General features: G+C 49.4%; 1 protein-coding gene across 2 annotated transcripts; it reads right to left on the bottom strand.

The window, feature by feature from the left end:
- Positions 1 to 1,115: 1,115 nt before the first annotated feature.
- Positions 1,116 to 20,211, bottom strand: csrnp2 (cysteine-serine-rich nuclear protein 2). Of its 2 annotated transcripts, none has more exons than XM_015344161.2 (5): positions 19,448 to 20,211; positions 6,042 to 6,214; positions 4,544 to 4,803; positions 3,574 to 3,870; positions 1,116 to 2,122 (listed from the first exon to the last, which is right to left on the bottom strand). In XM_015344161.2, the coding sequence occupies exons 1-5, from the start codon at positions 19,537 to 19,539 to the stop codon at positions 1,205 to 1,207; spliced, it is 1,740 nt and encodes a 579-aa protein (XP_015199647.2). In that variant the 5' UTR covers positions 19,540 to 20,211; the 3' UTR covers positions 1,116 to 1,204. The 2 variants fall into 2 exon arrangements, with proteins under 2 accessions (XP_015199647.2, XP_069037047.1); XM_069180946.1 differs by lacking the exon at positions 19,448 to 20,211 and adding an exon at positions 6,337 to 9,399 and having other exon boundaries at positions 6,042 to 6,284.
- Positions 20,212 to 21,605: the final 1,394 nt, after the last annotated feature.

The raw sequence follows: 21,605 nt of genomic DNA, 5'->3' as shown, positions 1-21,605 counted from the left end.
TGCTGCCCTCGTGCTTCTTGAAAAAAATACTAAATAAAGGAAAGATATATAGTTCTGGAGCAAAAACAAAACAGATTGAAAAACCACTCTAAAACAATGGCTCTTGAGAGGAGTAGGGATGAAAGTTTGCTTGGGGCTTCATCGTGAGTAGGTATTGGGAGGAAGAAACGCTAAAATAAGAACAGGCCGGCGGAATGAGTGGATTCCCGAGCCAGCATGGAATATCAGAAACCTAGCAACGCACACTCAGCCTCTCTGCCGACGACAGGCGCGGAGGCCGCACAAGGCACTGCCTTCTGACGAACTGGCTCTCTCTCCCTGTTTATATTGGGTAGGTCTCTGTATTTCCAGGTCTCCTGGGGGGGAAGGGACAGGCAGTCAACCAGCAAAAACAGCAGCGAAAGGGAGTTTCATCACCCCCCTCTCTGCCCCCAGGGAGACAGTGCAATCAGGAAGACCAGTCAGACAGCTTGCCGGCAGACTTGAAAAAGGCTCACCTACACTATCTAGTTTGCTTTCTCAAGCACATCCAATCACGGCCAAAGACGCTCCAACCGGCAAAGCAGAACAGAAAAAAACAACTCCCGGGGAAACACCTGACCTCCTTTCTGATTTCCATCTTTCTCGATTTTAAGGTGACAAAGCAGGAAGAAGGAGATGCGTGTGTGAGCGAGTGAATGCGTTTCAGGTGGTGGGGTACCGCTTTTTACCGGTCGTAATTTTGGGAAAGAAAAAGGGATGGATCCCACACTCAGTGGCTAGGTCTTGGTCATCGCAGGCCTCCCTGGGAGCCAGGCAGACGCGAAATGGAAAAGAAACAGGGGGAAAGAAAAGTTAATTGCTTTATCAGCGCAAACCCCTGCTGTAGTTCCACTGCCACAATGAGAGAGAAAGAATCCCATTCAGATTCACCTTATGCAGACCACTTCAATAACTCCGCTAATGAGCAGAGATTGCCACTTCCAGCATCCGTTCTCCAATGCCGGAATGAAACGCAGAACCACAAAAACCTGGAATTTGCTTGGTCTATGGAAATGTAACACAAAGTAGAACTTCTCCTCTTCCTCTTTTTTTTTTTTAAATATGCGTCTATCTCCAGATAAAATCCACTCAAATTCATTATATTACTATTATTATTCCATTAAGTATAGGCAACAAGCTTTGTTGTAGGCTATTGTGCAAAATATCCGCAAAAAGTGAGAAACTAAGCGTCCGACTCAAGTGGGGCGCTCTCTCCTTCAAAGGCAAGGTGGGGACCTTCCGAGGGGGACCCCTCGGGGCTCCGCGGGGATCCTTCGAGGTGCCCGCTGGTGTTGGCAGGGCGGTTTTCGGGGACGGGCAGCCCCGGGATCACCGCGGCGGTCTCGTCCGAATCCTGCCCGCGGGCTGCCGCCAGCTCGGCGTCCCCCCCAGTTCCGTCCCCGTCGGTGGTGCGACACTCCTTGTACCCCGTCGTCGTCTCCACCTCTTCCTCCCCGGCGGGGAGGCCCAGAGACTCCGGCTCCACATGGTCTATCTGGTAGTACACCACGGGGGAGTCCTTGAGGAACGCCTGGTGATGCGGATCCACCAGGTTCTCCGTGAAGCACAGAACCGAGGTGCCGGGGGGGAACTCCCCTTGGATGATCACAGGCTCGGTCCCGTCGGCCACCTCCCCCATCCCGGCCTGGGCCGGCATCAGGGGCTCGGGGAGCAGGCACAGGCCCAGGGCACCGCCGTCGGGGTCCGTGACCAGCGCCCCCTGCCCTTCCTCCTGCTCCCGGCGGCGCTCCTGCTCCTCGGCGCTCTGCAGGTGGAGCACAGCGGTCTCGTTCTCCAGGGCCAGGCTGTCCCTCTGGGCTTGGTAGTCCGCGTCGCCCTCCTCGGCCCCAGGCTGCGCCGCCGGCCTGGCGTCCGGGTCGAGGGGCGCGGGGAGGGAGGGCTCCGTCGGGGCTGGGTGGCCGGGGGCGGTGCCCAATCCCGTGCCCTCGTGGGCCCCCACCTGCCTCTTCTTCTCCAGGTCCAGCTTCATGATGGTGTGCAGGTAGTGGGTGCGCACCCGTAGGGGGTTGAACTCGATACGCCCCGCCACGTTCCCGCAGCCGTCCCGCGAGCAGCCGCACGGGAAGGACATCCGGTCCACCTGTCCCGAGGAAAGACAGGGACACGTCACTGATGCGCTGAGGCCGCGGCTTGTCCCTGTACCATGTGTCACGTGTCCCGTGTGTTTATTGTCCTGCACTGCCTGTTGGATGTTGTTGAACTGTGTAGTGTGTGATGGCCGGCTGCGGCTCTCATTATTGACTGTTTTGTAATGCTCTGCGCACAATGGGTGGTGTTGTCTATTGGACTGTGCACGCCTCGAGAAAACAGCGAGAGTGAGAATCCCAGTGCACACGTAGATACGGCAAATAAACTCCTCTCTCTTTCTCCACAGCTCCCAGAAACCCAGGAACCCCCTAAACCACAGCCACGAAACAAATCACCAGGAACTGGGAAAAGCCGGACAGACCGAGTGTTAAAATGTGGTAGGTCTCTATGAATGAAATATCACCAAAGAATCAGATGTCACAACATTGTATTTGTAAAAAGACGGTCAAAATCGGAAGGATATGCAGAGACTCTCTACTGTTACCTGTGTGATCTCTCTTGGTAGCGTGATAGTAACAAAAGATGCAGTAGACAATTAGAAATTGTATAAAAGTAATTTAACACTAATTTCGATTTTGTATACGTCCCTCTCTTTTTGTATTTTGTGTTTCTGTATTTCTTTTTTTAAGTATGTGAAGGAATATTGACAGAACCACAATAAAGTATAAAAAAATAAACACACCCTAAAGGTCAGCAAAGAAAGTCTTGCTTCCAGCCCTATCATTGTTATTGTGTTGTATTGTCATGCTAGAAAATAAATCCTGAGGACAAGGCCAATCAAGTTCTCCCAGCAACCAGCACCCCCATCCCGCCTCCCACTTATCCCCAATTTCCAGACATCGGTCAGGGGTTTGACCACTGGGAACCAGGGTGGTGCCGCAGCTCTGCCAGGCCGGGCGAAGTGAGCTGGAGACCTCATACCATCCCCTTGCGGTACCTCAGGCCTGTTCCTGCGAGCCTGAACTGAGACTCTGCCCACTCAGTCAGCTGCTGAGGGAGCAGGAAACTGGCTGCCCTTTTCAATCCCTGCAGTTATTATAAACTCATAAGCAGTGTTTCCCCCCCTAACAGGGCTGTGGAGGGCCGTGTGAGCCTCTCTGTGGACTTTGGCAGGCAATGCACAAATTATTGCATGTTATTGCATCCAACATTTATCACATAATGCGCAATTATTAGTTAATTATATTATCCAAACATATGATTTTATTGCTGGGATTTTATTGAGAGGCGCAAGGGTCCCGAATTCAGATTAGTGGCCGAGTCACTAAAACTGAGACGGAGAAAAACTAGATGAAAGCGTAGGCGGGTACCCACACAGAGAAACGGGACACAGCACACGGAGGCAGCCAGTGAGACAATCAGGGCGTCTCCAAGACACGTCGCCGAGGCGAAACAGCACCTATCGGTGAGGAGCCCCTTGCTCTCAGTGGGTGCCCCCATTACCTGGCACTTGATGCCTGCCTGGCTGCAGCCGCAGTTCTGGGGGTCACAGTAGAAGCGGCAGTCGCAGCCGCACTCCTCGCGGGAGAGCCGGATGGCACGAAGCTCCGTCTTCTCCTCAGCGTCGATGCGGGCGATGCCCGAGGCCCGCAGCAGGGCGCGGCGGCGCTTGGTGGGCAGCGGCTGCAGGAAGAAGTAGTCGTCCACCTCCACGCCGTCCACGTCGATGTCCTCGTCCGACACGTCATCCAGGGTCAGCGACTCGGCCTCCGCGCACTCCACCGTGCCGTTGCGCGTCAGCTGGGAGGGGGACAGAAAGGGAGGGCATGGTGCTCAGTTCGGCTGGGGATTTTTTATTACCTTTTACTTACCCAGCTTTCTCCTCTACAGCCTCGCTTTCTTTTAGACTTTGAACATGCAGGATAAAAAACTAACTGGATAGAAGAAAAAGTTGAATTGGGCTTCAGCAGCTGGTTACAAGATGAAACCACGGGCACAAACAGTGGAATTTGATGGGACTGCAAGCATCCCATCTGAGATCCAAAATAGCTGAAGGGCAGAGAGGAGGCAGATAGAGACCACAGTGCCCTGGCTGCAGTACGGCTTGAGGAACAAGTCAGGGTTAATCCATGCTGAGCAACAGAAAAAAGAAATGCAATCTTTCGGCTGTTGTGCCTTCTTCAGGTGAAAGGACGATACAATAAAGCTCTTTCTTAAATCCAGATGATCTTCAGCTAACTGACCAGCCAGAGGCCTACAGTAGCTCCCCTGTTCAGTGACTGAAGCTGAAGATCAAAGACCACACTTGGGACAATGTGGTCTGAAAAGCGTTATAAAGAAGCGGACTGTTACGAGTGTCAGAAAGCCAAAGGAAAACGAATGGGAAGAGGCGACAGCTGAGTGTGGGGCTGGGCAGGGAGCTGCGTGTCAAGACTAGAGGGGTCACAGGGAGGGGCCAAGGGCCCCCGCTGACCTTCAGCTTGCGGGCGTTGAGCTTCTCCTGGCGCAGGTGCTGCCGCAGGGCCTGGCGGTGGCTGGTCTCCTGCTCGTGGGCGAACTCCCCCAGCGTGTAGCGGCGGATGGCGCTGTGGTGGCGCGCCATGCCCAGCGAGCTGCCCCCCTGGCTGGGCACGCTGGTGAAGCCCTGTCGCCGGGAGAAGTAGTACACCGTCACGGCGTCGAAGCGCACGCTCTTGCGTCCAGAGGCCTTCTGCCGGCGGAGGATTGATGTGGCTGTGCGGGGGGGGTGAGAGACACAGGTTAGTTTGGGGTTACAAAATGCCAAACACTACCTCTACCACTCCCAGGCGCCCCCCACAAAAAAGAATCATTACTTATATTGTAGTTTCTTTGTTTTTTGACTTCCCGTGGCAGTATTTTGTTCACAGGCATGCACCTTTAGCATTTTTTGCCTCTGCAGTTGAATGTCGGTTTAGAGAACTGATACTGAAGAGCATCGTTTCCATCCCACGGCCATGCAGGTCTGGGCATGACCGCCGTGCCTCTCATCACAGCGGCGCTGCTGGATAATCAGGTCTCGAGACGCAGCCATTCATGAGAGCCTCTCTTGAACCCCAAACACTTCCCAGGCATTACAGGGAATCCAAAAACATACAGAAACTGGGACTCGGGTAAGGACACTGCAATTGTCTCATTGCAAATACCGTTCTGGATGTCAAACGGCAGCCTTGTCTCAAAGAGTTCAAAGTTACAGACATGACTATTTCACAGCGGCGAGCGCTGAAATAAGACAGGAACATAATTTAACTGGATCATCTCTGTAATTTAGTGACACACGTACAGAAGATGTGACTACTCCATCCTTTTTTGTGCCTCTATTCCTTAAGATAAGATTAAACAAAGGCCATAGATAATGTATCTAGATAGTAAGTAAGGTAATTAACCTTTCTAGAGGTATAGAGGAAATTAACTGCATGTGTCGATTCAGAAGAGGAAGCATTTTCCATTGCACAAAGGGTGGCAGGTGTCTGGAGCAAGCTCCCCAGGCATTCTGTTGAAGCTGATTTCCTGGGATCTTTCCCCGGACAATCCCCAGACCATGCAAACAAGCAGATTTTCCTTTCCTTGTTTGAAAAATGTATTTTCGTATCAGGCCAGAGCCGAAGAAGATCACTGATCCAAGACTGACTGTAAAAAAAAAGCACTAAAACATATTCAACAGCCTGGCTTCAGTTTCTCTCCTGAAAGGCCCCGTGCTATCAATCTGTCACTTCACCTTGGGCAGCATGGGGAGCTCTGATCACACAGAGCTTCATTTATACAGTAGATCAATGACCGGTGATCTGGAAAGCATGTTAATTAATTAATGGATTGATCCAGTTAAATCATTCCTGGCTCAGCTGGGGCTAGAAACTGCAGAGGTTTCAGTTTCAGTTTCCCAGGCTGAGGGTGTCAGGGCGAACGAAGGAATATGGGAGGTGGGGTGGTGCTGGAGGTCAGGCACGACTCACGCGTCAGAGTGGAACTGGAGGGAGGGTTGAGGCTGTCGCAGCTGTCGGCGCTGTCGCTGCTCGAGATCTCATCGTCCGAGTCCTTCGGGGTGGAGTAGGGCGAGCCGCTGTCCACCTCCTCGAACCGCCGCTTCAGTCCGAGCCCCGACACAGCCTCCATCAGACCCCGACACCTGCGTACACACAGACACACACACACAGACACACACAGGCTTGACAACAGCCTCCATCAGACCCTGACACCTGTGCACACAAACACACAGGCTTGACAACTGCCTCCATCAGACCCTGATACCTGTGCACACAGACACACACAGGCTTGACAACAGCCTCCATCAGACCCCAACACCTGCGCACACACAGACACACACACACAGACACACACAGGCTTACAACAGCCTCCATCAGACCTTGACACCTGTGCACACAGAAACACACACAGGCTTGACAACAGCCTACATCAGACCCTGATACCTGCGCACACACAGACTTGACAACAGCCTCCATCAGACCCTGATACCTGTGCACACAGACACACACAGGCTTGACAACAGCCTCCATCAGACCCTGATACCTGTGCACACAGACACACACAGGCTTTACAACAGCCTCCATCAGACCCCAACACCTGCGCACACACAGACACACACACACAGACACACACAGGCTTACAACAGCCTCCATCAGACCCTGACACCTGTGCACACAGAAACACACAGGCTTGACAACAGCCTACATCAGACCCTGATACATCTGCACACACAGTCACAGACACGCTCGATAACAACCTCCATCAGACTCTGATACCTGCACGCACACACAAGCTTGACAACAACCTCCATCAGACCCTGAGACCTGTGCACACACACAGACATAAGCTTGATAACGACACCAACCAGCTGCAACTGAAGGTCAATAAACAGTTTCCAATGGGCAGGACATCAAACAGAATAATATCCATCCATTCATTTACTATCAGCTTCTTCCAATTCAGGGTCCTGGGGGAGCCAGAGCCTATCCCAGCAAGCAATGGGTGCAAGGCAGGATACAACATGGATGATACGCCAATCCATCACAGGGCACTAGCATAATGTATTATACTATAAAATTACTCCTAGTAATTCACCTTAAATATTACACCACTGAAATCACTGACTAGTACACTCCAAAGTTCTCTAAAATGCATAATTACCATATTTCAAATGCTCTATGCATTGCTGTGTCACTGTTTTTGGTGGGTTGTATCAGATGACACATTCACACACACTCATATACATGGATGTGTGCTTGCATGACACTCCCAGGACAAACTGGTAGCACGCAGATACACACGGGCTTGATAACAGCCATCAGACCCTGACACCTGTGGGCACACAAACACACACAGCACCCATAAGTAGACAATTACTCCATTAAAAAAGTGGGGCATGTGAATTAATTCTGATATTAGACACAGCATTAGCAACAAGAAGGATCTGACACTTTGTGATTATTGTATGAGCAAAGTTTCAAATGGTTCCATTGGCTGTGCCACCAGACTGGCCACACAGTACACATCACCCCCTTCAAAAACCAGGACCACTCCACTGGACCTCCAGTAGAACCAGTCTCACTCTACACAGTTATCAGGAATTTTCATTCTGGGGGAGGACTCAGGGAAGATCACAGTACTGTACTGTATTTGTGTAAAGCACAATGAACTTTGAGCCCAGCACTCACGGAATATTGGCTAACACATTTTGAATTAAACTGTCCTGAAAAAAAATACGTAAGAATATAACATCCAAACATTTTCCCCAGTGTCGGAAATCCACCTCTTCCTGTCTAAATAAAAAAAAATCCCTCCCCTTAATTTTGGACTGTTGAAATGGAAAATATATACACATATTAATTTGATTTCAATACCCACAGTGTCTTATACTGGAGTTCCTCCATGACTTGCAGATAATGGAGACAAAAAGGCAGTAAAGGGAGTTAATTTCATATAATTTCATAAAAGAAAGAAAAGAAACTGGCCAGGCTGTCTAGGAGGTGGCTCACACTTGACCACTGGCCAGACAGACTATGTTAACAGTGACGCAAAAACGGGACAAATAGCATTAAAGGAAAGGCAGAAAGCTGGCAGGAGATGAAGGCAGAAAAACATTTTCCATGAGATGGAGGGATTTAAGCCTCTTTAATTAAGCAGCAAGCGGCCTTGTGCATAGCTGTTAACAGCTCTCAGGTGTGACTAATATAACACATGGGGTGATTGTTCCAGCCAGCCTGACGAACAGAAGGATCTGGGAAACTATAAGTGATTCCAACACCCCCTTTCTGTCACGCTGAAACACTTTTTCTCTTCTGCTTGCACTTGTGATGCACTGGTTAGCTTTTTTGTGACCCGCACCCACCCGCCCCGATCTCAAATATTTTTTTTTAACCCGAGCCTGCCTGCGGGTGCGAGTCAACCCCTGCATCACTAGCTTGCAGCCTTCCTGAGATCCAGATCTGGGGTCCCCAACCCTGTTCTCAGACACCCCCAGTTCAGTAAGTCTAATAGGTCACCCTAAATCATCAAAAGACTTGTAAGTCATTCATCAGATATGAAATGTATTCATCTTAAAGGAAGTCTGCTATGTGAGACCTGAATTGTGTGAATTGTGTTTCCCATGCTATCTCTGTTACTTAATTTAATAAGTTGCCATTAGAATTGTTTGTAATTAAATAGTTGCACGTCTTTAGCGGATGGTGATTCAATAGTTACCTACATAATTGCTGAATTGAGTCTTTACAGCAGTAGTTCCCAGCCTTGGTCCTGGAGGAAAAGTGCCTTCTGATTTGTATTTTCCTGCTGATCTCTACACCTCCAGTGTTAATTGATGGCTTAATTGATCTGACTGCTTTTTACTTGTTTATTAGATCCGTCCCAAGTGTCAAGAAATACCCAGGACTGTTTCATTGGGTATTCGAGGACACAATTTCCAACAAGTTCAGCGCACAGAGCTGTACACAGTTGGACCAGACAACAGTGTTCCCCCAGAACCAGAGCTGGGACTTCTATTCTACATTAATATTTCCCCATCTGCACACTCTCCACTCCTCAGGTATCAAAGGTACAACTACACAGGGCACCAAGGAATTTCAGGGGCTCACCTCAAAGGGTGTTGGAGGTTTTATGAAACACTCTGCAAAATCTAGTGCTTATAAAATGTGTAATATGCTACGCTCACCAATACAGACCAGGAACCCCTGACTCTTATCCTGAAGGACAAGTTACCTTAAATAACCTGTTACCCAAGAGACTGAACACCTGGAGATTATTGGCACGGAGGGAAAGACTATACATTGTTTCTATGAAGGAACTGTGGAGGCCTGAGGCCCGGAGATTTTCCTCCCGAGGAAAATCTCCGGGCCTCAGGCCTCCACAGTTCCTTCATAGAAACAATCTAACGAACGGGCTGGACAGGGGACAAGGTTTCCAAATGAGAGACTGTTCTGAGTTATCAGCTTTAGCAACCTGGCTGGGCAGCTTGTTCCAGACCCCCACCACCCTCCTCCTGGTCATGTACAGGAAAATGGAGATGACCTCCATGGAAGAAGTGCGAGCTGCGTGTTTATCAGGGTAAACTGCCTCGTGCCATCAGAGTGTCTGAGCTCAGCACACGTATTCATTTGTCTTGTGTGTGTGAGAGAGAGACAGTCTCTTTTGCAGGTCTTCAGCCCCTTAAGGTGACCCACTCAGTTTCATTCTCATTCTCCCACCATCTCTCGCCCTCCGTCTACCGTGAAATTTCTATTAAGATTGTGAAGCTTGCAGGCGTTTCCTTGGAAACCCGGAGGCACAGTTTACATAACCGGCCTTGGAGCGGGGGACTCTTCCCCGACCGAGGCAGCGTGAAAAGCCCAGGCTCTGGGCCGGCGCTCAGCAGCCCCGTTCGCAAACAAGAGCAAGTTTAAAGGGGAGCTGCAACGCTATTTTCAGATTTCAGGGTTAGAGAGAATCGGCACTGCTGAGTGCATTTCAAACTGCGATAAAGGTAAAATGTGCACAGTTATATGTTAAACCTCCAGTTTACATCAAAACGTCCAACAGATCCAACAGATACATTTAATCCAACAGATACATTTCAAGATGCTTTTTGCTGACAGATACTATTTTCTTGCTCACTCTGTATGCAGATTGCGTCGGAACATTTCTGCAGTGAAATACCTGCTGCACAACCTGTGTTTGTTCACTCATGCAGCATGACATTCAGTCATTACAGTGACTCGTGAGCAGGAAGGGCCACTTGCCGTCACAATTCTGAGCTCTCGCTCTCGCCCGTGGTGAGACCAGGGGTTTGCAGCAGCATGGCAACCTACAGCACTTTCACAAAGTGTGCTTAATTTGGAATTCATAAAATATCAACAATTCATTTATTTTGTTAGCAAGATTTAATAACCGGTCTGAGAAATTGGGACTGCAGTTAATAATAATAATAATAATAATAATTGCTTACACTTACATAGCTCTTTTCTGGACACTCCACTCAAAGCGCTTTACAGGTAATGGGGACTCCCCTCCACCACCACCAATGTTCAGCATCCACCTGGATGATGCGACGGCAGCCATAGTGCGCCAGAACACTCACCACACACCAGCTCTCAGTGGGGAGGAGAGCAGAGTAATGTAGCCAATTCATAGATGGGGATTATTAGGAGGCCATGATTGGTAAGGGCCAATGGGAAATTTGGCCAGGACACCGGGGTTACACCCCTACTCTTTTCGAGAAGCGCCCTGGGATTTTTAATGACCACAGGGAGTCAGGACCTCGGTTTTACGCCTCATCCGAAGGACGGCGCCTCCGCGTTAAAAGTTCCCCTTTAAACGCCGAGACACTGGTAATACTGTTCAAGGCTCAGACAGTGCATTAGGAAAAGACTCTTAGTGAATGCTCTGTGTGAGCAGACCCTGCTTTTTTGCAGGTAAGAGAGACATATCTGCTGTTCTACAAACAGACATATAAAGTGGAGCCCACATTACCACAATCATGATGGGTCAGTTTTGTCTCATGAATTCAGTTTAACATAGTCTGTCATATGAATGCCTTCTGCTACACAAAGCCGTATGCTGCTTTTCAAGACTCGGTCACATTTGACAGTGGTCACATTTCCCTGCCCCTCGCACCCAGATCTTTTTTAGCTCGATCCCTTAATGTTTATACGGGATGCCAGAGGGCCTCCGGCGGTGGGGCCACACAAGAGCTTGAAGATCAGACCTGATTAACAGCAGAACTGAAGGTGCAACAATGAATCAAAGACCGTTCCCTTCCCTGTCTGCTCACGATGTGGAATCCAGCCCACAGCCTCGCCCGTGATTTAAGCTGCTGACCAAACTATGACCATGGGAAAGACACGTGCCACACGGTAGCCAGGAAGGCAAATGAACCACACACCAGCTGGAATACATGTGAGAGTGCCAGGGCAGATAGAATTTTGTCACTGGGATAAACTGGAGGGAGGCACAGTGGTGAGCATTGCTGGGTCCAATTCCAGACCTGGGGTGCTGTCTGTGAGGAGTCTGTATGTTCTCCCCGTGTTTGCATGGGTTTCCTCCCGGTGCTCCGATTTCCTCCCACAGTCCAAAGACATGCTGGTAGGCTCATTGGCTTCTGGGAAATCTGGCCCTAGATGACAGTGTGTCTGTCTGCCTTGCAATGGACTGGCGTCCCACCGGGAGAGTATCCTGCCTTGCACTTGCTGCTTGCCAGGAAAGGGTCCGACTCACAGACCCACAGCTCTGCATTGGAGGAAGTGGTTAGAAAATGGATAGATGGATAACCTTGATGTTGCACTGCAATGCTGTGGCACTGGTTCTGCAACTCCAACAGCAGCCGTTTCCCGTGCTTAAGTAGGAGGCTGCCTTGCCTGCCCTCCTTTGACAGCTCCCTCTCAGTTTTCTTTTCTAGCACAGTATATGAGAGCTCATGAAGTCCGCTGGCACATTGTAAAGAACAGTGCATTTGCCTGTATCTGCTCGGACTCTGTCTTCCAAGCTCCTAGCTGGACAAAGACCCTCCAGTAACTTCCTAGAGGCTTTGAGCAGTATGAGTGAGCGGCTGTGCTTCTCCAATAGGCCCTGAACTGAAAAGCAGCAAAGCCATTGGCAATTCCCAGACTGGCCAGTACGCGATACAAAAAACTAAACCGGCAACTTGAACTTTCACCAAAACGATACAGAGAACATAGGGTCCCCCTGTGCTGTTTCCCTTCACTGCTAGGTCTTACTGTCTCCACATACAGGCAGCACCCCAACAAGAGTTCCAGGCAAACAGTGCTCACTTAAAGGTGTCATTGCACTGGGCACTGGCACTGCCCCATCAGAAACCAACCTGCAAAGACTAATTAACCAGGCAGCCAGATGGAACGCTGTAATTATAAAGGAGGGCGAGATATGCAAATGGGGGCTTGGATGAATGTTTAATCAATGCATGCATAATGCAGAGCCATCAGTCAGCCAGGAAGCATCGCTGCAACTCCGGGCAGGCAGAGGAGCTGAGCTCTTCCATTACCACCAACAACACAAACAAAACGTTGGGGTGCGAGCTGGTGTTTCCAGTGTTCTGATGAGCCCTGGTGACCAGTGACTCCTGCCCTCGGCCCCCTGCTGACCCCCAGCCGCCAAGCCGGGGAATCTGTCCCATCAGCCTGACTTTGCCTCCCGACAGCTCCGGATGGCTCTCGCCCAGACACTTCCAGGCCCCATCAAGCACTGGGAAAACCGCTAATGAAGATAATCATGGCAGAGCGGTGGCTCTGTGGCTAAGGACCAGTTCCTGTGTCTGGAAGGTTGCCAGTTTGTATCCCGTGGCTGGCAGAGGAATCCCACTCCATTGGGCCCCTGAGCAAGGCCCTTAACCCCAACTGCTCCAGGGGCGCTGTACGATGGCTGACCCTGCGCTCTGACCCCAAGCTTCTCTCTCCCTGTCTGTGTGTCTCGTGGAGAGCAAGTTGGGGTCTGTGAAAAGACGAATTCCTAATACAAGAAATTGCATATGGCCAATAAAGTGATCTTATCTTATCCTGCAGTAATGACCGGGGGCCCTGCAGACAAAGACGCTGGCCAGTCCATCACTCCATCAGCGGGGGAGCACGACCCCCGCTGTCGCCAGGTGGTCTCACACGAGCGCACCCCGAAGGGAGAGCCTTGGGAACAGTACTCACCTCAGAAGGTCGTACTGTACCTTCCAGGTTTTATGATGAAAGTGCAGGGCCCTGCCCTTTTGAGATTTCTGCTCTCGACTGCAGGTGAAACATAATTTGTTTTCACTCCGGAGCTGGAATGAGCCTCCCCAGTGCTGATCAGAAAAAAAAAATGTGCCCAGCTCGGGTGCTAATAAGGTGACTGTCCCCATTTTAAACACCATGTGCGATTGCCTAACAGTGACCAGAATCCCCACGTATTCGCTTCATTTTCAACTGGCTGAACAGCAGCAGATCTTCAGATTGCTTCATTTTTTGCATTTGACCAAAGAGGTGCAACAGATCCAGTAAACACGCGGTGTTTTAGGTCCCGTTACAGGAATACTTCAAAGACTTCCGATATTAATAGACGCCGCTGCGCTAAGACTGGGATGTAGATGCAATAGTTTAAAGGCAGGAATCAAGAAAGGAGCAGACCTTGCTATGCAGTGCTAAGGGGGTGTGAGCTTTACGGGCTTGTGGAAAGGGGGCAGGACAGGGAGCCCAGGGGTTGAGCAAGGTGGTCTTTTGGCAGCTGAGGGAGGGAGGAAGGAAGTGGGGGCCAGTGGTTATTGCTGAGGAACCACGAAACACCAAATATGGGCAAGGACGTGCGACAGAACTTGCAGGAGGGAATTCGGTGGAACGAAAAGGTAAGCAGCCTTCTAGAGGACATTCAACTATAAGGGAACAAGTAATAGGTTTATTCCATGCTGAAAAAAAGAAGAAAGAAAACACAACGTTTCATCCGCGGAGCCTTCTTCAGGTGTCAAGAAGGCCTGAACACACCTGAAGAAGGCTCCACGGCCAAAACGTTGTGTTTTCTTTCTTCTTTTTTTCAGCATGGAATAAACCTATTACTTCTTCCTCTGCAGCCTACGCATGCTGACGCAGCTACAGTACCTACATGAACTTCATTCAACTATAAGGCTCGGCATGGCCTGGCACCTCAGTAGCTGTCTGAGCTATTATCGCCATACTCCCCACCTCGCAACCTTGGCTCTTCTAATTCTGTTCTCCTAACTGTCCCCCAAGCCCGTCTACACTCTGTGGGTGACAGGACCTTCTCCTGCTGCGCCCCAAAGCTCTGGAACTCTCTCCCCAAGGATAAGGTTAAACTCCTTCAAATCCAGACTCCAAAGCTTCTTCTTTAGAAGAGCCTTTACCTAACTGGTTCTGTTCTTCACCCCTCTGCTCCTGTTTTATTCAGTACCACCATCTACTGTCTCCTCTAACTGTGCATTCTCATCCTGCTTATCTTGTGGGGGTTTTTTTGTTTTTGGTGTTGGTGGAGTCATTCCCTAAAGCCACCTTTAAAGGCGCTATATAAAATTAAAATTCATGATTATTTTAGAGAGGGGAGAGGTGAGAGACCATGAGGGAGGAGGGGGGTGGAGGGGCTGGGGCAGCAGCGTCAGGAGACCGGGCTGGAGGGGTCCCGAGACGAGAGCTGAGAGACGGGTGAGCAGGGCGCAGGGCACAGCGCACAACAAGGTGCGGAGGCAGCGCATTGTGACCTGTTAAAGGGGGAACGGTCACCGAGATCGAGACAAATTATTGATCTGTGCACGCAATCCATAACTCTTGACCCGTTTATAGCTGTGTTTAGCAACGGTCTGTTTGCTTGATGAGCTCTGTGAAACATTCCTACAGTGCTGAACACATTCACTCCAGTCCTGACTGCTCTTCTTCAGCTACAGTGCCTTGCGAAAGTATTCGGCCCCCTTGAACTTTTCAACCTTTTGCCACATTTCAGGCTTCAAACATAAAGATATAAATTTTTTATTTTATGTGAAGAATCACCAACAAGTGGGACACAATTGTGAAGTGGAACGAAATCTATTGGATTTTTGAAACTTTTTTAACTAATAAAAAAATGAAAAGTGGGGCGTGCAAAATTATTCGGCCCCTTTACTTTCAGTGCAGCAAACTCACTCCAGAAGTTCAGCAAGGATCTCTGAATGATCCAATGTTGTCCTAAATGACTGATGGTGATAAATAGAATCCACCTGTGTGTAATCAAGTCTCTGTATAAATGCACCTGCTCTGTGATAGTCTCAAGGTTCTGTTGAAAGCGCAGAGAGCATCATGAAGACCAAGGAACACACCAGGCAGGTCCATAATACTGTGGTGGAGAAGTTTAAAGCCGGATTTGGATACAAAAAGATTTCCCAAGCTTCAAACATCCCAAGGAGCACTGTGCAAGCGATCATCTTGAAATGGAAGGAGTATCAGACCACTGCAAATCTACCAAGTTCTGGCCGTCCCTCTAAACTTTCAGCTCAGACAAGGAGAAGACTGATCAGAGATGCAGCCAAGAGGCCCATGATCACTCTGGATGAACTGCAGAGAACTACAGCTGAGGTGGGAGAGTCTGTCCATAGGACAACAATCAGTCTTACACTGCACAAATCTGGCCTTTATGGAAGAGTGGCAAGAAGAAAGCCATTTCTCAAAGATATCCATAAAAAGTCTCGTCTAAAGTTTGCCACAAGCCACCTGGGAGACACCCCAAACATGTGGAAGAAGGTGCTCTGGTCAGATGAAACCAAAATCGAACTTTTTGGCCACAATGCAAAACGATATGTTTGGCGTAAAAGCAACACAGCTCATCACCCTCAACACACCATCCCCACTGTCAAACATGGTGGTGGCAGCATCATGGTTTGGGCCTGCTTTTCTTCAGCAGGGACAGGGAAGATGGTTAAAATTGAGGGGAAGATGGATGCAGCCAAATACAGGACCATTCTGGATGAAAACCTGTTGGAGTCTGCAAAAGACCTGAAACTGGGACGGAGATTTATCTTCCAACAAGACAATGATCCCAAACATACAGCAAAATCTACAAAGGAATGGTTCACAAATAAACGTATCCAGGTGTTTGAATGGCCAAGTCAAAGTCCAGACCTGAATCCAATCGAGAATCTGTGGAAAGAGCTGAAAACTGCTGTTCACAAACGCTCTCCATCCAACCTCACTGAGCTCGAGCTGTTTTGCAAGAAAGAATGGGCAAGAATTTCAGTCTCTCGATGTGCAAAACTGATAGAGACATACCCCAAGCGACTTACAGCTGTAATGCAGCTGTAATAAAATAACTAATTTTTTATTAGTTAAAAAAGTTTCAAAAATCCAATAGATTTCGTTCCACTTCACAATTGTGTCCCACTTGTTGGTGATTCTTCACATAAAATAAAAAATTTATATCTTTATGTTTGAAGCCTGAAATGTGGCAAAAGGTTGAAAAGTTCAAGGGGGCCGAATACTTTCGCAAGGCACTGTATAGGCTCAACAGGCCTCTTCTTCCTCCTCTGACCTCTTTTTCCAAAAGTAATCACTCCGCTACGGGAGCAGCGATCCTACAAGATGGAAACCAGTCAGAACAACTGCCTTGATGTTTATAGTCGTACATTGTTACTGGTTAAAACACATCTCAAAGGTTGTTATTCAGCAATAGTCTAACCAAAGCGGCCACTACACAACCCTACAGACGACAAGAAGTGGAGTGGGAGGCTGGAGAAAACATTCAGCACCTGGATATCGGAATTCCCCACCGAAGCCTGAATGAAGACTTCACCTGGGAAGTTACAGCCCTGGTGTGGAATTTGTGTGCAATTTGTTTATTGGTTTTTCAGGGAAAAGAAAGAATATCACATGGTACCATATTCAATAATGAACAAATGTGAACGATCACCCTGGCATGAAAGGCTTGGCACCTAAACAAACTGTGTGAATCCAACAATAATGTAAAAGCAGGAATAAATCAGTAGAAAAGGGAAACTAGAGATTTGGACCTAGTGTGGTATTTGAGCACTGCTCCTCTGGAGCCACTGTCCTGCTCGTTGCAGGAGACAGCCTGAAATGGTCGTTGCACGGAGAGCATGAGGTCTGTTATCTTGTACCAATTAATCGAGTCACTGATCCACTGAGGCATCCGGGTCTCAGCAGGAAAGAGAGCCACAGCATACAGCAGCTCTACAGGACCGGAGAAGCTAGCCAGGTTTCCCCAAGAAGAAGCACAGCTGAAGAGACACAAGCTGGCTCACTCAGAATAATAAAAATAATAATAATTCCTGAAATTTATATAGCACTTTTCTGGACACTCCACTCAAAGTGCTTTACAGCTAATATGGGACTCCTCTCCACCACCACCAGTGTGTAGCCCCACCTGGATGATGCTCCAGTACGCTCCCCACACATCAGCTAGCAGTGGGGAGTAGAACAGAGTGATGAAGCCAGTTCAGAGATGGGGATTATTAGGAGGCCACGACTGGTAAAGGCCAATGGGGAATTTGGCCAGGACACCGGGGTTTCACCCCTACTCTTTGGGAAACACCCTGGGATTTTTAATGACCACAGAGAGTCAGGACCTCAGTTTTACATCTCATCCGAAGGAAAACGCCTGTTTGTAGTATAGTGTCCCCGTCACTATACTGGGGCATTAGGACCCACACAGACCACAGGGTGAGCGCTTCCTGCTGGCCCCACTAACACCTCTTCCAGCAGCAACCTTAGTTTTTCCCAGGAGGTCTCCCATCCAGGTACTGACCAGGCTCACAGCTGCTGGGCTCCAGTGGGCTGCCAGCTGTGAGCTGTGAGCTGCAGGGTGATATGGCTGCTGGTTCATCTGGTTCATTGAGGCAAATTCACTTGAGGACAGGATGTGCCAAACCGCTGGAGGGATTCACTGGCAGGACCCCTGCTGTGCTCTTTCCCTGCTGAGGCTGAGGGCCACCCCGACGCAGAGCCCAGTGACACAGTGGCACAGGGAGGACCCTGAGCCTGTCACAGAGGAACATGCGCCTGTCTGGCTTCTGCGAGACAGTCGCTTCCTTGTCTTCTGCGGGCATGCTCCAGCGAGAGGCTCCAGCGCCTGACCCGAGCGGGCACGACCCTGGCCACGAGACGCTGGGCGTCGGACAGCACCTCGGGGAACGGCAGAGCCAGCGATCCACTCCCCTTGGGAATGGTGGGAGAGGAGGGCGGGCATTCTAGACATGGCACACAGGGCGGATCCCAGCACAAGGGGGTAAGAACACGAACCCGACTCCCAGCGCACAGCCGTTGTGAGCCGTTTTACAGGGTACCGAACTCATGTCCAAGCAGACAACAGGCTGTAGCGCGTCACCTGCTCCTGAGCACAAACAGATAGCCCGAGTCTACTCAATATCCCCCTCCTACTGTCTCTGTGCCGCCTGTAGGCCTTGAATAGGCCCAGCCTTCTATGCAGTAGGCATCTCCTTCATGAACGTCATGAACCTGAATGGATCTGAGGAGCTGAAGCCATTTTCACAGACACTTGCGTATGGGCCGCCTCCTTCCATTGGGAAGGTGTGCAGTGAGAGATTAGTGGGAATACCTGTCAGACACAGACACAGAGTGTGTGTGTGTGGGGGGGGGAGCTGGCTTGACTTGGCATTTCCTGTTGCCAGACTGGCACGGACGGTCCTTCCAGGTTCTGGCTTTCCGGCCTGCAGAAGGGCATGGGGCAGGAAAGTCACCCTCCGGGGTGTCCGACCAAGCACAGCACCCCGACCCGCGGGCGCCTGCGCTGTACAACAGACACGGCACCGCTGTTTGGCACTACCTTGTGAGCGGCCTCTCTCTCACACACACACACTTGCTCTTCATGTCTGGAAATGACACCCCGTGGCTCAATATGTCAGAAGCAAACTGCGTGACGTACCGCTGCGACGCATTCGAGCCTAATGGGAGAGTACAGTGACCAACTGCAGCGCGGTCCAGGAGGAGACGGGGACACACACACAGGGCACACACCTGCAGGTCTCGGCAGGTACATCAAGACACTGCAGGCTGGGCCACAGCTCAGGAGCAAACCCAGCACGCTCCTCCTTGAATGCATAACGAAAACCCCATTCAAGTCAGGCTTTACCACCCCCACAGGAAAGGGGGATCACGGTTTTCTCTGCCAGATTTGCAGGACCACGGACAGACTGGAGATCAACAGAGGCGCAGAGATGCACAAAGACTACAAAACGACACGCACCGCACAGAGGTAGGTAGACTGAGATGAGATGCACACAGAGGAATCCAATTGGATGGAGCAGCTGAGCTGCCCGTCTCGGCACCCTAGCTTAGTGCCGCGTTAGGCTGGGAGAGCACAGCCCGTCACAGTACGCCCCGCTCTGCCAGAAAATGTCAGCTTACCCCGCAGCGATCCCCCAGTCCAGCCCGGCGTTTCTTACCGAGTGAGAAACGCCGATCCTCTTCGTGTCTTGCAGGGCGTGGTCTCGTCTTTATTATTATTATAATTATTATTATTGTAGATTATGTACATAGAATTCTTTGCTGCGTTGCTCGTTTTCCCTTCTCCTCCGGCTGATCTGGGAGACGACGGGCTGTCGGCACCCTGGGCGAAGGGCTCAGCCGAAAGACGCTTAGCTTGAGGTACAACGAAAGGAAGAAAAAAAATAGAAATATACAGATAACCGCCTCTTCTGCTGGTGGACTACGGCAACATACGGCAGCGTAAAAATATAAATTCAGTAAAAAAAAGCACGGATTGTTCCGATCCCTATACAAAAGCTCTGTAGTGTATGGTTGAGAATAACATTAATACGAAATGTTTAAAGCGATCAACCAGGGACAGTCGGGATAGAGGAGGACTGTTTTTATTACTTATTTTGGTTCTTTCTGTTTTTTTTTTTAATTTTCATGCAGAGAATGGGGGAGATTGCTTGAAAAAAATATATTTTCCCGATTCCTGTAATATGCGTGTATACACTGGACAATCCTCTTCGCCCGTTGTGTTCGTAGCTGGCTGAGAGACCCGGGGCGGTTTTAGCTCTTTCGTTATTATTTATACGTGTATATATTCTCGGTGAGAAGTCTGTATTCCTCCTTCAAATCCGGTTTTCCTTGTGCGTTACAAAAAATATGTTCCAGATCTAGGCGGACTGCAGCCCCGGTCTCCCTCCAGCTGCCCCGGTTTGTTACAATGTAACAATAGGGTTTGGAATGCTACAGTGTGGCCATATATACCCATTGTGACATCACGAGTACAGTGAACACACACGCGAAGCTGGGGCAGGCGGGAATTGTAGTTTTTGGTGCTCGACGAGAGACAAAAGACCTTTTGTATTTCAGTTTTACTGGATTACCCCCCGTTCTGTGCTTTTCGTTTGAAACCGGAAGGAAACGAGAAATTATTTCAGCACCAGTTAGAGCTGTTAGAGTTTTTGCAGCTCGTTTTGGAGACAGATAAGGCATGCAGGAAAGAAGACGGTTTTCCTTTAGAAAACTGATGGAATACGAAGAATGAACTCAAAGTGTGCTTTTCGCCAAAACGCGTTATCTCAATGCCTTGACATTGCGTTAACTAACGCTGATGTGATTGACTGGACTTTAACCCGTCAATAACCCACTCTTTCCACGGGAAGTGAATCGTTTTATTAAGGAGAGTAACAATGAACGGGTAACGAAAGGAAAGTTAGAAAAGGACTGGCAGATTTCAGAAGGGCATGTAATTCGGGGAAGGAGAAGGGGAAACTACACTACCCAGAATACCCAGCGTGGCCCATGATTCTGCTAGTCTCCTATGAGTCAAATGACTTCCAGCAAAACGTTCGCATTGATCGCTGATAACAGTACGTTGTGAACCTGGGGTACACTCAAGCGAGTTACGTTTCAGGGCCTTTCAAATTCTTGAGCCGAGCAAAGGGGAAGGAAAATTCTTCGGGAAAGGGCTCTTTTATTGTGTGGTGCTCGACGTTGAAACCTCTCATCTTTTAAGAGGGAGGGAGGTAGGGAGGTGGGGTCGCTGTTTAGAACAAAATAAATCCACATCTGGTTTTAAAATCCTCCCTTTCCTCCCTAATGATACAGAAAGGAGAACAGAAGTCTGCATTTATCCAAGCGAGCGCGCCCACAGCCGCTCAGCTGTGGCGGAGGCAGCAGCGTAAACTAGCTTGGTTTGGTTGTCATAGCAACCCCGACTGTTCGTAATTTCCGCACTGGCCCGTGTTGTTTACCTAGTGCGCCGGCCTGGCGAGGTCTCTGTCCAATTACAAGACAAAATTAACTTTAAAATAGATTTTTTTCCCCTCACCAAGCTAACAGCGAACAGCAGCAGCCTAATACCATAAATAACATTAAGGGTTTGCATGGCTTCCGCAGAGAAAAGTCCAGGAACGATTTCCAGGTAAAGACGGCCAGGTTTATTTAGGGATCTGTTTCAGGAAGAATTGAAGGCCAAGCATTCTCCACAAAACGTTTCAGTACTCTTAAAGTCTGATAAAAAAAACACACCCCTTCGTTAAAGTTTTAAGGAGATGAAAACGTGGCAGTGAGACCCAAATACAGTTTTTTCTTCATGAGCAGAATATGACCAGAGGGGTTATTCAA

The sequence above is a fragment of the Lepisosteus oculatus genome, chromosome 1 (assembly GCF_040954835.1).
Source record: "Lepisosteus oculatus isolate fLepOcu1 chromosome 1, fLepOcu1.hap2, whole genome shotgun sequence".
In the NCBI taxonomy this organism is placed as follows: Eukaryota; Metazoa; Chordata; class Actinopteri; order Semionotiformes; family Lepisosteidae; genus Lepisosteus; species Lepisosteus oculatus.
This window is presented reverse-complemented; position numbering and strand designations above follow the sequence as displayed.

Bases quoted from the DNA above. Each gene is read 5' to 3' on its own strand.
- csrnp2 (XM_015344161.2), bottom strand. From the start codon at position 19,539: ATGTACATAATCTACAATAATAATAATTATAATAATAATAAAGACGAG. The intron at 6,215-19,447 runs GTAAGAAACGCC...GTGTGTACGCAG, and splicing joins GGATCGGCGTTTCTCACTCG to GTGTCGGGGTCTGATGGAGG. The intron at 4,804-6,041 runs GTGAGTCGTGCC...CCCCCCGCACAG, and splicing joins CTCCAGTTCCACTCTGACGC to CCACATCAATCCTCCGCCGG.